This window comes from Entelurus aequoreus, linkage group LG02 (genome assembly GCF_033978785.1).
Source record: "Entelurus aequoreus isolate RoL-2023_Sb linkage group LG02, RoL_Eaeq_v1.1, whole genome shotgun sequence".
In the NCBI taxonomy this organism is placed as follows: Eukaryota; Metazoa; Chordata; class Actinopteri; order Syngnathiformes; family Syngnathidae; genus Entelurus; species Entelurus aequoreus.
Genome location: NC_084732.1, coordinates 9542186 through 9558675, shown reverse-complemented (window position 1 = coordinate 9558675; position 16490 = coordinate 9542186). Strand labels below are relative to the sequence as shown.

The 16490-nt window shown below is 39.8% G+C and overlaps 1 protein-coding gene across 5 annotated transcripts in view; it reads left to right on the top strand.

Moving 5' to 3' along the window:
• Positions 1-16490, top strand: part of LOC133629973 (nipped-B-like protein B) — a 57914-nt gene that overhangs the window by 34559 nt on the left and 6865 nt on the right. For 4 of the 5 annotated variants that reach the window (XM_062021154.1, XM_062021138.1, XM_062021143.1 and 1 more), the window contains exons 12-40: positions 28-156; positions 249-311; positions 394-480; positions 558-673; positions 747-833; positions 1553-1784; positions 1858-2009; positions 2078-2158; positions 3597-3697; positions 3773-3899; positions 3983-4065; positions 4746-4878; positions 5589-5882; positions 5963-6165; positions 6237-6339; positions 6410-6508; positions 7178-7324; positions 7692-7826; positions 7906-8004; positions 8080-8133; positions 8212-8320; positions 10706-10842; positions 10927-11067; positions 11871-11964; positions 12058-12212; positions 12286-12376; positions 14937-15110; positions 15187-15377; positions 15455-15562. In XM_062021154.1, coding sequence (XP_061877138.1) covers positions 28-156; positions 249-311; positions 394-480; positions 558-673; positions 747-833; positions 1553-1784; positions 1858-2009; positions 2078-2158; positions 3597-3697; positions 3773-3899; positions 3983-4065; positions 4746-4878; positions 5589-5882; positions 5963-6165; positions 6237-6339; positions 6410-6508; positions 7178-7324; positions 7692-7826; positions 7906-8004; positions 8080-8133; positions 8212-8320; positions 10706-10842; positions 10927-11067; positions 11871-11964; positions 12058-12212; positions 12286-12376; positions 14937-15110; positions 15187-15377; positions 15455-15562 — 3725 coding nt within the window. The remainder of the gene's footprint in view (positions 1-27; positions 157-248; positions 312-393; positions 481-557; positions 674-746; positions 834-1552; positions 1785-1857; positions 2010-2077; positions 2159-3596; positions 3698-3772; positions 3900-3982; positions 4066-4745; positions 4879-5588; positions 5883-5962; positions 6166-6236; positions 6340-6409; positions 6509-7177; positions 7325-7691; positions 7827-7905; positions 8005-8079; positions 8134-8211; positions 8321-10705; positions 10843-10926; positions 11068-11870; positions 11965-12057; positions 12213-12285; positions 12377-14936; positions 15111-15186; positions 15378-15454; positions 15563-16490) is intronic. The other variant, XM_062021162.1, reaches the window with a different exon arrangement.

Genomic DNA, 16490 nt, shown 5'->3' with positions numbered 1-16490 from the left:
CTTACTTGACTCTTGTTGTGGTTTCAGTGGCAAGGAAAAGGCAGAAGAAAGGTCACGACAAGACATGGAAGCATGAGGCCAAAAGAGGTCGTCACCGCCAGCAAGATTGGAGCTCGGATGAGGGCGACCGGGGTCCACCTCCGAATCTAAGTGACTGTGAGTCAGTTTGACAAAACGTATTTTGTAAAGGAAACGTTTTCCATTTTATGTTGCAAATGTCTTCTTTTCTTTGTAATTCTGTCGCTCAGTGTCCAGAAAACTAAAGAAAAAACATAAAGACAAAAAGTCGTACGAGAAGATGCGGCCTGAGGGTATTGTGTTTTTTAATTGCTTTTTGCAAATTAAATCCTATAAAGCCATCATTTTTAACATTTGTTTTAATTCACGCTGCAGATTTGATGGACTCTTCCACATTTAAGAGATTCTCAGCCGCTATGGACAACATTCTGGAGAACCTGGAGGATGTGGACTTCACTGCAGGTAAAGATGGCTGCCCATTACGTCTGTTTTGGTAAAAATGATCAGCATTCCAACATTTTTTGTGTGCCCTCACTCAGACGATGACGAAGACGGTGATGATGAAATACCCCAAGAGATGCTGCTCGGAAAGCACCAGCTGGGCGAGTTGGGCAGCGATTCGTCTAAGATTAAAGATATGGGCATCTTTAATAAGGTAGGAGGAGCATGTTTGTGTCATAGTGATGTACGGAAATGATCATGAGTTTACATGTGCGTCTTTTCCACAGTTTCCATCTGAGAAAATAATGAGATTTATGAACATCTTGGAGAAGAACATTCAGGATAGTGTTAAACTTTCAACATTAATGAACCAAGTAAGTCGTCAGGCTGCTTTTATTATCATGCCCTTCTTCACTGTTTTGTTCTGTTTCATACAGGGGCTTTTATCCTTGTAAAATATAGTTTTTTTTCCCATATTCTAATTTTATTATTGTATTATTAAGACTATTTTCATGAAATTTTAGAATTTTAATATTACTATTATTATTATTGTTTTTTTTACTTTATTTAATAACACAATTATTCAAAATGTTTTTTCCTAATATTTTAACTTTATTTTTGTAAAATAGCATTATAAAATCATTGTTTTATTTTTTTATGATATTACCTCCAAAATTATTTGTTTTCCCCCTCAAAACTCTGAGGTATTCTCTTAATTTTTGGTCAAATTATGATGATTTAGTTATTAGTTATTATGATATTATAATAATAATTATTATTATTAAGTTGCATTATCTATACCTTTATTTTTGATTAATTAGTTTATTTTCTCATAAGAGTCCAAAATTATTCTTATAAACTAGTAGAGTGTTTTTCCTATAATATTCAGATTTTATTCTTGTATTTTTTTATTTTTACTATTTTAATAAAATTAATAATAACATTTTTTTCTAGTAATATAAAAAATTTATTTTGGTCGAATTTTGATTTTTTTTTTTCCCCCCCAATTTTTATTTTAGAATATAGGCATTTTACTATAATTTAAAAAAAACCCCAGCTCATGTCCCTTCATGCCTTTTACATTTTTTTGTAGGGCAACGACTCAATGGATGAGGAGCGATTATGGCGCGACCTCATCTTGGAGCGTGTGACAAAGTCAGCTGACGCTTGTCTGACCGCGCTGAACATCATGACGTCCCCACGCATGCCCAAGGTTGTTTTCATTGAAGACGTCATCGAGAGGGTGTTGCAGTACACCAAGTTCCACATGCAGAACTCGTTATATCCTCAGTTTGACCCCACCTACAGATTGGATTCCCACGGAGGTCAATAATACAATCTTCACATTTCACTTCATCAATACTTTAAGGCGTTCAAATGATTCTCTTGGTCTCCAAGGTGGCTCGCATAATTCAAAGGGCAAGAAAGCAAAGTGTTCCTCCCACAAGCAGAAGACGGTGATCCTGCTTTACAACAAAGTGTGCGACATCGTCAGCAGCATTTCAGAGCTGGTTGAGGTCCAGCTGCTCACGGACACCACTATCCTCCAGGTGAGACTCTCATTAAGGGCTCAAAATGACATCGTCTGATCGTCCTGCACGTTATGTCTACCATTTAGGTGTCCGCATTGGGTATCACTCCATTTTTTGTGGAGAATGTCAGCGAGCTGCAGTTGAGCGCTATCGGATTGGTGACCGCAGTAAGTGTGACGCTGCATTATGGTTTTGCGTGTCTTTCTCATTAATGTGATAATAAATACTATACGTTCTTCTCTCAGGGCGTTCAATCGATCGAAACTGGACTGTTTGGTTTGTCTTAGAAGACGTTTCGCCTCTCACCCAAATAGGCTTCATCAGTTCATGCTCATAGATTTAGATTGGTCAGATCTAGTCTTAGACTTAGATTGTTTAGATCTAGTCGAGCGACTAGTGCCAAAACCCCAAATATTTATACTCCAAAACCAGGAGGGTGTGCCTGGGCAAGGATGGTTTCGCCTTATTGTAGTGAGAAAAACAACTGTTTTGATACAAACGAGCAATCCTACTGTCAAGCCAACAGCAGTCGTTGAAGTGTAATTTCCCCTCGTTAGCATAGAGGTATTGTGTGGCAGAACGATCGCTGTGGGTCGACAACCACCAGTCCAAAATAGTCGGAATCACCCACGTTAGCATTACATTCAGTTGTAAACAAATGACACAAATGGCATTCTGGCTACTTTCTGTGACCAGAATTTTTCTAACTCCCGTTATTTGTTGGAGGCTAAATTGCAAAGTCTTTTAGGAATGGTTGAAAGGACAGTGTTGAATGTGGGAAATAGATGGTGTTGCAGACCACCTCCTCTGTTCAGAGATGGTTTTTCAATCTTGACATAGATGGCTTCCCTCACTTTTCTTTACAACCATCCATCCTCCCTGTCCTAATCTGTACATTTTTGTTCTCAAAGGAGTGCTGTTTCTCCCAGCTGAGTCTTGGTCTGAAGAGTTTGCCATGTTGTGCCATGCGTTGGCTTAGTAGTTGTTTTTTTCCCCCAATATTTGAATCAGTGCATTCATCATTACACTGGATAGCATACACCAGATTGTTTTTTTTGTGGGTGTGGTTTGTCCGGTCTTTAGGATGCACTAGTCTCTGTCTCCGGGTGTTGCCTGGTTTGATGTGTACTGGGATGTAGTGTTGGCAAAAAAAATATTCTGAGTTTCTCAGATAGACCTGATACATATGGAATGACACCTTTTTCCTCCTCATCCACTCTGTTCTTGTTATTTCTGGAACTCTGTAATGTATCCTCTAACAAATAACAGGAGTTAGAAACATTCTGGTCACAGAAGGTAGTAGTCGATCTACAGTGATTGTTCTGCCACACAATACCTGAATGTTAACGAGGGGAAATTACACTTCAACTACTTTCGTTAGCTTTGACAGTAGGATTGCTTGTTTGAATCAAAACAGCTGTTTTTCTCACTAATCTAAGTCTATGAACATGAATGATGCAAATGATGAAGCCTACTCGGATGAGAGGCGAAAATGATTCTAAGACAAGCCAAACAGTCCAATTGCAATCGATTGAATGCCCTGAGATTACAGTGACCTGGATGAATGAGAACATTCATAGACGTATACCTTCTTCTCCTCCGTAGGTGTTCTCCCGCTACAGGAAGCACAGGCAGCTCATTCTGGAAGAGATCTTCAGCTCCATGGCCAGGCTGCCCTCAAGTAAACGCAACCTTAGAAACTTCAGGTAAACAACTGAATGAGGATGACTTAACTCAATCTAAAATGACATATACTAATGCTCGGTAAACGTCTATTTCAGATTAAACACCAGCGATTTAGACGGGAGCAGCAAGTACATCCAAATGGTCACCGCTTTGGTTCTTCAGCTCATCCAGTGTGTGGTGCAGCTGCCCTCAAGGGATGCAGAAGATGAACATAATAAGAAAGTGAGCTGCGGGGGATTGACTTTAACTTGTGGCATTGTTATGTTGACAACATCCTAAATCTTTTAAAAATATCCTTTTGACAGGTGGACAAAGAGGCCCTCATCACAAATTCCTATGAGACGGCAATGAGAACGGCTCAGAACTTCCTATCTGTGTTTCTCAAAAAGTAAGTCAGTTTTGTCCACAAAAACACATGCACAGTCATGATTTTATCCCCATTGGATATAATGTTAATAGAATGAATCCGTTCCAAGGTGAAACTGTTGCTGTCTCGTAAACCCTATATTAACAGCACAGATAGGGCCTGATCTACTGAGATCCAATTAACATGCGCTAAACAGCGTCTAGAAACTAGTGGGTGATCTAGTAAGACTGCGTGCACACTTGATAACAAGTGCAAAAAGTGGTGCAGAGTGCAGACCGCGTAATTTGAATGAGGATTTTGCGTGTACTTCGGTATTGTTACCATGTCCCACTACATTTGTGTTTTTATGCTCCTACCTGTGACGTTTGATGTTTTGAAACGAATGAATAGATTGCGCTCTCTATTTTGCTCATTTACGAGACTGAATCCTCTGCGCACGAGCTTAGTAGATCAGCTTTGCGTGCCCTATCAAATTTGCACATGTTTTAATGCTCGCAAACCTTTAGTAGACCAGGCCCATAATGTTTAAAGTTGGGGATTTTCGAGTGGTGACTCAATCCACTCAGTTTGTCAAATATTACATTAATATTCAGCTTTTCCATGTGCCGCTTCTTTGTTGGTATTTAGTATTAGAACTCTTTTGCACTGTGGATTATCAAAGTCAGACTGTCGTGACCACTGTGTGTGTGCGTGTGTGTCAGGTGTGGCAGTAAGCAAGGAGAGGATGACTACCGGCCTCTGTTTGAGAACTTTGTCCATGATCTTCTGTCCACTGTCAACAAACCCGAGTGGCCTGCTGCTGAACTGCTGCTGAGCTTACTTGGTCGCCTCTTGGTGAGCAACATCATTCCAGAATCAGTCATTATCCAACAAAACAGGGGTGATGAAAGAGCGGCCCGGGAGCTATTTGCGGCCCATAGCTAATTTTTAACGGCCCGCGACACAGTCGTTAGCATTCTAATGTTAGCATGTTACTTTTTCAGGTATATACCTCAGCATCAAATATTTTGTTACTTGACGAATAATATCTGTTATCATGCTAATGCTAGAATTCTAGTTTTTATAGTTTATTTTGCAGGTATACACCTCAGTCATATTTTGGTATGTGACACATGTTACAGATAGCATTTTAGCCTGCTAACATTAGAATACTCGCTTTTTTTTGCTATTTTAGCAGGTATACACCTCAGTGTCATATATAATTTGATATTTCACTAATGATAACTGTAAGCATGGTATTTTTGACATTTTAGCTAAGTACTGTTAGCATGCTTGCTTTTTTACCTCATTTTGCTCATATTTTTTGTTACTTGTTGCTACCTGGCCAGTGTTCTAACTGTTTGCATTTCAGTTCGGCTTTGGCTCGTCACTATTCACATTTCTGCCGAAATTACATTTTCCTAGTTCCTTAAAAAAATCTATATTTTGTACCGGTTTTAAAGGTGAAAACTACCGAAATGGACCCCGCATCATTTGATTTGTCAGTCTGTGGCCCTTACTGGAAAAAGTTTGGGCTAAAGTTTGTCTTCCCCTTCATTCTCCAGGTGCACCAGTTCAGTAACAAGCAGACGGAGATGGCGCTGAGGGTGGCGTCGCTGGACTATTTGGGCACTGTGGCGTCTCGCCTGCGCAAAGACGCGGTGAATAGCAAGATGGACCAGAAAGCTATCGACCGCATACTCAAGGAGGTATTGTTAACCGCTATGATGCAAAAACTCCAGATCTCTGTTTTTAAGATCATGTCCTTGCAGTCACCTGGCAATGATGAGACGCAGCAACTCCAGCGGGCCTTGCTCTGCTACATAGAGGAGAAGCGCGAAATAGATCCCTCCCTAGTGGTAAGAGCATGTCATTACTTTAATCATTACAGTATTTGAGTAAAACTGGAAACTCACTTTTTTGGTTTTGTTTTGCGCAGTTTGCCAGGAGTTTCTACATCGCCCAGTGGTACAGGGACATCACAAGTGAGGCAGACAAGGCCATGAAGTCTCATAACGACGAGGACGAGGACCCTAAAGGTCGGTATTGTGCCAACGACGCCGACACCACTGAGGACATCATGCAGAGGGCTGAATTGCGGAAAAAGTTTCTGCGCAAGGTCATCAGAAACTCACATACTGGGTAAGCAACGCTACAGGTTTGCAGTCAAACTTGGCAGTCCTCTCTGTAATAAATGCTCATCATTATTCCAGGGTCCTCTCTGAGACGATGGACTACAAGGAATCATGTCTCATTGTCCGATATTTAGCCTCCATGAGGCCATTGGCACAGAGCTTTGACATTTATCTATCACAGGTAAAAGAATGGATTTTGACACGTAACAGGCATCGTGTTGCTTACGGCTAACGCATGCTGTCCTGCGTAGATTCTGAGAGTTCTCGGCGAGAGCGCCATTGCAGTCAGAACTAAAGCCATGAAGTGCTTGTCTGAGGTTGTGGCTGTGGATCCAAGTATTCTCGCAAGGGTGAGGCACTCAATTACCCATCTGCTCTTCACTGGGCCAATCTAATGCTTTTTTCAACAAGTTTAAATAAGTGTCAGCGGTCTCACATTAGTGTGTTGAAGTATATTGTCCAAAATGTAGCCCTGATGCTTGAATTAAACACCTTTAAAATTGCTTTTAGTAAGGGCTACTGGGTACATGCACTTTTGTTTTTCTGTAGCTTCAATGCTAATGAGCTGTGTTTGTCAACTAGTGTGTTCCAAGAAGCGCTATTGTGCACTTTATCCTCTTGTCCAACGTAATACATGTCATATAACACACACAATAACATACCTATGTAATGTTCTGTTAGCAACAATAGCATAGCTATGTGAGTGCTAACATTACACTCACATTTTTACAGCAATGTCCTATTTACAAAATGATCATACTTACAGCTCTCATGTTTGTAGTTGACTGATAGATAGATAAATGGCAGAGCCTCAAGATTTCCCTAAAGATGTGTTCAGAAGCTTGTGTTTTTTTTACCTGAAGCAAACAAGCTTGAGGGACACATACTGTTTTAAAAAGCCTAGTTTGTATAATAGGAGACTCATTGCTTCGAGCATGTGTTCAGCTATTAGCTATCATCGTTATCCATTCATTGGCTTATTACCTTGGTCTGACTTATTTTCCTTCGATGCTTTTCAGTCTGACATGCAACGCGGGGTTCATGGTCGCCTCATGGACAACTCCACTAGCGTGCGAGAGGCTGCCGTGGAGCTCGTCGGTCGCTTTGTGCTCAGTCGACCCGAGCTCATCGAGCAGTACTACGACATGCTCATTGAGAGAATATTGGTAATATCTTCACCCCATTTGACATATGAGGATATATGTATGCTTGCAAAAAATTAATTGGATGCATGTTGCGTGACCCACGACTGCCCAAACAGCAAACATTTTAACTTGACGCAATTGTTTATTGTAGGCATCACTGTATATATTCACTCTACTAACAAACTGAATTTTTGCATTAACTTTAATGGTATAATTTTGCCGTGTTTTATTTATTGCTATTAATTGCTGGCATTTCATACCTTGCCCACAGTTGAAAATGATCTCGTCTATAGCTAACAGAATTGTTTATTAATGCATGCTGTTTTTAATAAATAAGCTTTAAAAATGGACAAAGAGCATAACTGTGACATGGTTCATCCATCAATAGGACACAGGTATAAGCGTGAGGAAGAGAGTCATTAAGATCCTGAGGGACATTTGCTTGGAGCTACCCGACTTCCACAAGATCACAGAGATGTGCGTCAAAATGATCCGGAGAGTCAACGATGAGGAAGGGATTAAGGTTGGTTTTGCTTTCCAATTCTTCTCCTCATATGTTTTCCTATTCACTTGTATTTACTTCAACATATTTCCTCTTGCAGAAACTGGTGAATGAGACCTTCCAGAAAATCTGGTTCACGCCCACCCCCAGTCACGACACAGACGCCATGACCAGAAAAATCCTCAACATCACAGATGTGGTGTGTAGCTGTTTCAATGCTTGAACACGCTGCTGTGCAAACAAGATGTTTACCCTTGCTGCCATTCCACCCTAGGTCCTTGCATGTAAAGATTCTGGCTATGACTGGTTTGAGCAGCTCCTCCAAAATGTAAGACTTTCGAATGATATCTTGTGACTTTATGATTGCTTTTTATAATCATCTCTTTTGACTCCTGCATCGTTTTAGCTGCTCAAATCAGAAGAAGCAGCTTCATACAAACCTGCTAAGAAGGCCTGCAGTCAGCTGGTGGACAATCTGGTGGAGCACATACCCAATAATGAGGAGCCTATTGCAGGTAAATTCATTTATTTCAAAATCATAGCTAGGGTAGTTGTTTTGTAATTATTTTGACATTTTCAGCAATTACTGTAAATCAGGGAGTCTCAAACGTAATTTAAATGGGGGCCGCTGGAGGTAGTGTTCAGTTGAGGCTGTGCCGCACAAAGAATTACCTTCAGAATCACGTTTTGACCACATAACAAAATATTTTAACTACTTCCTTTTTTTTTTTTTTTTTTTTTTTTGTCCTGTCCAGCTTCTCAGGCAAATCATATAGTTGATGTAAATGCCCATATCGGCTGTTCAGATTTACTTTACAAAAGAGAAGTGTAAGATACTTCTCTTGTTGCCTTATTTGTATTTTACTTTATTCAATTTATTTATATTATCATTTGGTGCAGCCGGGCCGTAGCAGGAGGGGATAGAAAGAGTGAAAAAATGACGACAGAGGGGGAAATTGTGGGGACAAGAGGGAGATAAGACAGAGAGACAAAAACAACAACAGCAAACACAACAATAACAAAAACAACAACAATAGAGCAACATCAGCAAATACGACATGTACAAATATGATGGTAAAAGTGAAAGCAAAGAAGCAGTTGGCGAAATAAATAATAATACAAAAATGACAATTACCATTATTACACTACAAATGGAGCAATACAAATACCAATAGAAATAGCGCTATTGATAATGAACAATACCAATAATTTACCTCTATTATCAACAATACGGTTGTTCAAATGCAACAATACATATACGTAACAATAACTAGAGATACAAAAGAATGCAGAAAAATGGAGGGGAAGAAAGAGAAGCAACCTATATTAACCTTGTAGATTGTTATAGTAACAATAGGTTAAGCTTTGTCAGTGTGACATGTGTTATCCAGTTTAACAACGTTAATTTATGTTTGATGAAACGTGATTATGTGCATGAGTGTATGTATGTATATGTACTTGTATATGTACAGTATGTGTATATGTATGTTTTTACAGTGAATGTATATGAACAGTATGTGTATATTTTAACTACTTCTACCAGTATCTATATTGACTCTTAGCCATGGTAGTCCTTAAGTCGGTATACATGGAAAATTAAATGTAGAAATTGTATATTGTTAAAACAGTTCAGTTCCCCAGGAAATCGTCAGAGAGAATTTTGCCTGCTACAGGAGGTTGCTTTTTTTGTTTTTGTTGTGTCTGCACCATTATTGTAGTTCATGTTTTTTCTAGTTGGATTTAAGATTGCCATAATATGTTTGAATATTAGCCGCCCAGGTTGCATGGGCTGCAATTACACTAAAGTATGAAGTTAAGTAGCGGGACAAAAAATATGGGTCTGCGGGCTACAAGTTTGACACCTCTGCTGTTTAATGCTCTAGCTAGGGCCGGGATGTTTATTGACCTAGATTACCTAGAAAAACGCAGCTTGTTGAATATCCTCCTGAGAGCCAGTATCTTCTGCAGTGGATATTTGTTTTTGGTGTGTTCCTTTCATCAGAGGTACACTTTTTGGGAAAAATGGCGGTATTGTAAAATAGTGAGATTGCACACATAACAGCAACAGAACCAATGTTATAACAGCGGTGAAGGAACAAACTGCTCAGCCAGCGTTAATACCTTGGATGAGTTGATTGTAAACAACATTACAGCAGGGTGTCACACCAGCAGCTGAGAAGGCACAAGCAACATTTTTAAGCGCAAGATTGTAAACAACATTACAGCAGAGTGTCACACCAGCAGCTGAGAAGGCACAAGCAACATTTTTAAGCGCAAGTAGAGGGTAGATGAAGCTGATGGACGCGAACCACTCATGATACGCCAAATGCAGTTACTACCAAAACACAATTTAACTGGGGGCCGCTGGAGGTTGAGTCCATTTGAGGCTGCGCCGCACAAAGAGCCTGATTTTGCGTGTAATAAAACGCGTGCAAACCTGATAACACACGCAAAGCTGATCGATTAAATGTGTGCAAAGTGGATTGCATCTCTTAAGTGAGCAGAATAAGTGAGTTGATTGTAAACAACAGTACGGCAGGTGTACACGCATGGGTTTCACACCAACAGCTGAGTAGGCACAACCAATGTTTTAAAGAGCATGCAGAGGGTAGATAAAGTGGCTGGATGCGGATGACTCAGGATACTCCAAATGCAGCTACTACCATCCGTGGAGTTCATACAGAAAACATCAGGAGGTTGTCACCAATGTTTTTGCTAATTAGAGACCCCAGAGGTTGTTTGCTTTTGTAGCCAACTCACACGCCAACTAAAGAAGACTCAGCAGTTATTTGAATAGTGCCGTAATTGAAGCATTTATAGTAACTTTTTTTACACTTGTATGACAGTTAAAACTGTTAATAAAGGTTTTATAACAGTGATTTTCTCTTTTTGTGCTGCAGACTGTGAGGACAAAGGGGTGGACTCCGGTCACCTGGTAGCATGCATCACCACCCTCTACCTGTTCAGCAAGATCAGACCACAGCTGATGGTCAAACATGCCATGACAATGCAACCTCACTTGACCATCAAGAGCAACGTAAGCATTGTTTATTGTGCAGTAGCTGCATCTAGTGGCTGGCCAATCTAAATCTAAAAATTCTCTTTTTTTCTCTCATTTTAGACTCCAAATGACGTCATGGTGATTTGCAATGTCGCCAAGATCCTTGAGCTGGTCGTGCCTCTGATGGACAATCCTAGTGAGAATTTTCTCACAACCATAGAAGATGACCTCATGAAGCTCATCGTCAAACACGGCATGATGGTCAGTCTAATTTACCACCACAGACTGGTATCATTTCCACTGTAAAACCAAAGTTACAGTCGTCCCTTGTTTATCGCTGCTAATTGGACCAGACATGACATCAATAAATGAATTTCCGTGAAGTAGGAATCATATATTATTAACTAAATATTTTCTTTCCTAGAGCATAAAATCAGTTTACGACCTTCTAAATGTGCTTTTCAACAATATGAGAGCCCTCTCGACATTAAATAAGACCCTTTAGTCACCTTTGCACTCTTTTGATCTAAAACAGTAATGCTGCCTGAGGCTGAGCCAATCAGTGGCCACAATACTGAACAGCGTGCTCTAATTAGTTTGGTCCCCTCTCGTGACCAATACTACTGTAGTATTGGTACGTTTATAAACAATGCCTTTTTTGGAAATTTGTGACATGTTAGCTGAACAGAATTGTAATTTAAATACATCAATAATATAAATGAAAAGATAACTAAGTGATAATACAACAATATGAATAAACTACACAACAAATTGTTGTAATTATTGCAACAGTACAGAACACGGACAATATGCAGAACAATGACATGCTTTAGTCGTTACTTGCACAAAATCACCTGCAAGCATTTGTTGCAGGTGGCTAAGTCTGCATTAATTTAACACCGAAATGAGGCACCAATAGCAAAAAAAAATTTCGATGAGGTTCCTAACCGCTCACATCAGCACCTGTGACGTCATAGAATCGCGTTTTGTTATCCATCCCTATTCACCACATTCTTATAACATTGCTTATGCATGTAATATAATTGGTTTTGTTTGCCTTTTAGGTCGTACAACACTGTGTAAGCTGTCTTGGTGCTGTTGTGAACAAAGTGACGCACAACTACAAGTTTGTTTGGGCTTGTTTCAATCGCTTCTATAGTAAGACGACATACACCTAACTTAATTTGCAGAACAACATGCGAGGAACGGGTTCCTGTTTATTTCTGTTGTTCTGTTTGCCTCAATGTGCAGATGCTCTGGCTAAACTCAAGACGCAGCATCAGGAAGACCCCAACAGCTCCACTCTAATCACCAACAAACCCACGCTGCTGCGCTCTCTATTTACCGTGGGAGCTTTGTGTCGACACTTTGACTTTGACCAAGAGGAGTTCAAAGGCGCGAGTAAGGTAGGCGTTCTCTCCTCGCGTTCATCTCCTCGCTAGACCAGCACGAATATTCAACCTCAGATTCTTCCTGCAGATCATCATAAAGGACAAAGTGATGGAGCATCTCCTGTACTTCACTACTCACACAGATGAAGTAGTCCAGCTGAAGGCCTTGATAGGTTTAGGTATGTTGGCAATTTTAGTATATGTCTTGTAGGGTTGTCCCGATACCAATAATTTGGTACTGGTACCGGTACCAGTACCAAAATGTATATCGATACGTTTCCAAATAAAGGGAACTACGAAAAATTTCAATATTGGCTTTATTTTAACAGTAAATCTTACATTACAATAAACATATGTTTCCTATTGCACTCAAATAACAATTTTACAAGGTTAAAATATAAATTAAAAGGCGTTAAACACATTGGGCTTTTCTTGGTGCACTCAAAGAACAATTTACATTTTTTACATTACATGTAGTCTGCCATAATCAAGGATAAGATTAGAATATAATAAGAAGCTTTATTGACATTATATTAAATGCTCCATGATTTATGGTTGCCACTTTAAGAAAAATACAATTATTAGTAAGTACTAAAAACAAAACTATGGATAAATGTACACGGATAAGTCATGTAGCAGGTAAACCCCACATTGTTAAAGATAAAACACAAATTGTAGGAATTTGTTACAAAATTCAGTCATTTCATTGGCATTAGTTGACGCTAATTGGGCAGTTTTAACTTCGCTAATATTTGCCATCAATCCAAGCAGCTGTGCGCGCGTCTACGTATCTACATGTGCACAGCATGGGAGCTGGTTACCTCATGAGAGTAGCATATGTGTGTTTGCGAGAATGTCAACGTGTTGGCTGAGTGACGTCAGTGAGTGAGTGGGCGAGTAAAGAGAGAGAGAAGAGTGTTACCCCCAAAGAAAACATCGACCCTGAAAGGAACATCTGCCCTGTGCTCCTCAACTATATGGTCTGCACCAGAGCCGGTCAACAGGACAGGTGTAACAACTACAATATTACCTGTCACTCTTTATAACTCCTTGTGCAGATCTAAATGCTTATTATTTAAATGTTTACCTAAGTTTGAAGCATAGGTACTAATACTAATCGCCACATTTGGCAAAGCGTGTTTTAAAGCAACACTTGCAGCGCAGCGCCTCCTTGTTTAAAGCGTCACATTTATTGTTAGTTTTGAAGCTCACGGACCCTCTTTATTAACCAGTGGAATTGTCGTTTTTTTTGCCATTCTTCCTCTCCTGCTTGTATGCACTTTGTGTGTGTGTTTTGACACAATCAACACTCGGCTCTGTAGTCACCGACCCACAGCGGCATTCAGATGAAAGAACGGTACCGGCATTTTTCAAAGGCAGTATAGTACCGATTTCAATTAATTAGTATCGCGGTACTTTATTAGTACCTGTATACCGTACAACCCTATTGTCTTGTAGGGCTGGACAATTAATCAAATTTTGATTTCAATTTTGATTATGGCTTCTCACGTTCATGAAAATATAATAATGGAAAGAAAAAAAAAGATTAATGGGCCATGCAATTCTGGAGCTTTTACCAGAGCAACAGATATAGAGCGAATTTTTGGGAAAAAAAAGCGCACGTCGACTAGAAGTTTGGGATCCCAACATGGTTGCTACTTTTTATTTGAAATAGCGCTAATATGCCAAATCAATAATCACTAAACCGAACAAAAAAGGTAAGGCATATGATTCACGTAACCGCAAACAGAGTCACATAATTGACATATATAACGGAATCCACTGTTAAACGCAGAATATCAGGGAAATTGACATAAATGTAAGTGAAATGTTGTCATTGTGAGGAGAAGAAACATTTGTTTGGCAAAATAATGTGTCCAGTACCGCTAATTCATCCCTGACACTCTTAACCGACCCGTCCTGAACTAAACAATGTCAAGACGGCCCCTTTCAACAGCAACTAAACTACGAAGCGAAAGCTAGCAAGAACAACCCATAGACCCACAACACATCTTATCTGCTTGTGTTGTTGTGAACGACATCATCGATGTAACATCATTGTACAAACAGAACAGCAGTCGCAACTTGAGAGGCGCTCTCTTTTTTTTTACAGCCTCAAATTCTCTCCTTACTTGTCGTCAAGCTGAGAACTGCAGCACAGCACTCTTCCTCCTGTCCTCTGGTCTGACTTCGCTAACAAAATAAAGGTTTCAAAAAAGTACTTTACACAAGCAAAATGTTATTATGCTTACTTATTGACACATTTACAAAATTATTATGCTTTGACCTAAAATACTGGTCAAAATTCTCCAAAGGTGTATTGCACCAATACATATGGGGATTTGTGCATTTAATTAACACATATTTTAGTACATTTTTTTTTTACACAAAAAGCACACACTACATGGTGGTAAAATAAGTGTGAAAAGTAAAAAACGCAATTAAAAAACGATTAAAATTTTTAATTTCTATTGTTGTTTAAATTTATTGTTATTACCATTATCATTATTTTACTTGCTGTGGTTTATTTGTTACAATTTTTTTTAAACTATATTTAAAGTTGAGTTTTGCTGGTACAATATATTACCATGTTTTCAAATTAATTAATAATCGTGTTATTATTCGGGATTACAATATCGATGAAAGTAATTGTGATTATTATTTTTGCCTGAATCTTCCAGCCCTAGTGTCTTGTCATGTATATTCCTTGGCATCTAAAATATTCCCTTTTCTTTCAAGGTTTCCAGTTGATTATGTACCCGGAGCTCATGTTTGTGCAGGACGTGAAGAGCCTCTACAACACCACCTTATCTGACGAGCACAGTCTCGTCAATCTGAAGATCCAGGTGCTTAAAAACTTGCAGACGTACCTACAAGAGGAGGACTCACGAATGCAGGAAGCTGATCGTGAATGTGAGTTTAATACATCAATTGTCCTCTTATCTTCTCTCACACCAGGAAAACCGACCTTGTTTTTTTGTTTCTTCAGGGAAGGACAAGGCCAAGCAGGAGGATCTGAAGGAGATGGGTGACATCTCCTCAGGCATGAGCAGCTCCATCATTCAGCTCTACCTGAAGCAAGTGCTGGAGTCCTTCCTCCACACGCAGTCCGCCGTGCGACACTTTGCTCTGAGCGTCATCACGCTGACACTCAGCCAAGGCCTCATCCATCCTGTGCAGGTGAACCTCATGCTCAATCCCCCACTAATCACTTTTTTTAAACACACGCTTACCACACTGCAAACATTTGTTTTCAGTGCGTGCCGTACTTGATTGCCATGGGAACCGACCCTGAGCCAACCATGAAGAACAAGGCTGATCAACAGCTAGTGGAGATTGACAAGAAATATTCGGGCTTCATCCATGTGAGTACACGTTTTTGGGCAGTTTGGCGCCTTGTGTACAAAGTGTACAAGCAATTACTTAACAAAATCCCACGTTTAAGCACTAGGGGTGTAGCGATTTTGGGGAGGAGGAGTACACAACACAACACTCACAAGAATAGATTGCAGTTCTTTGGGCAAATACATGGTCTTAACTTCTAAGTCAGATATACCAAATTTTCAGAGCAGGTGTTTGAAATCCTGCTCCCTGACCCAGCAGGCACAAGACATTGATACAACGTTGATTGTACATATATGTTTTTATAAAACTGACTTCTAAACAATGTTTGCAAAATAGTTGTATTTGTAAATTGAGACAATGTTGATGTCTAACGTAGGGCTGGGCGATATATCGATATACTCGATATATCGCGGGTTTGTCTCTGTGCGATATAGAAAATTACTATATCATGATATTCGAGTATACGTTCTCACGCAGTTGCTTTTAGCTGCGGCCATTACACTACAGGCGTTTCTCACTCTTTCCTGTCTCTCCTTCTCACATAGACATAAAACAAGCGCACCTTCTTACATACGTCCCATACATATATGCCCTTGCGGACAGAGAGGTAGCGGCATGGGTAACGTTAGCTGGGGTGCGAGTGGTAATACGAGAGAAAGAAGGTGCGAATCTGGTAACAAATGAAGGAATAATTAATTCCGGGAAGATGTCGAACAGACAACCGTAATTTGTCAAGTGTAGGGCAAAAGTGTTGCTACAAAAAGTAGCATTACTGCTAATATGTAGCATCATTTGAAAAGTCACCCGCTAGAGAATGAAGAGTGCTTGAAACTCCGCATGTCAACATCTCCGTTCGGTGCCACACCAACAAAATGCAGAGGCAACGATTTCCACATCAACACCGTGTGAAAAAAATAGTCAACAACAGAAGGAGATAACGTCCGCAGG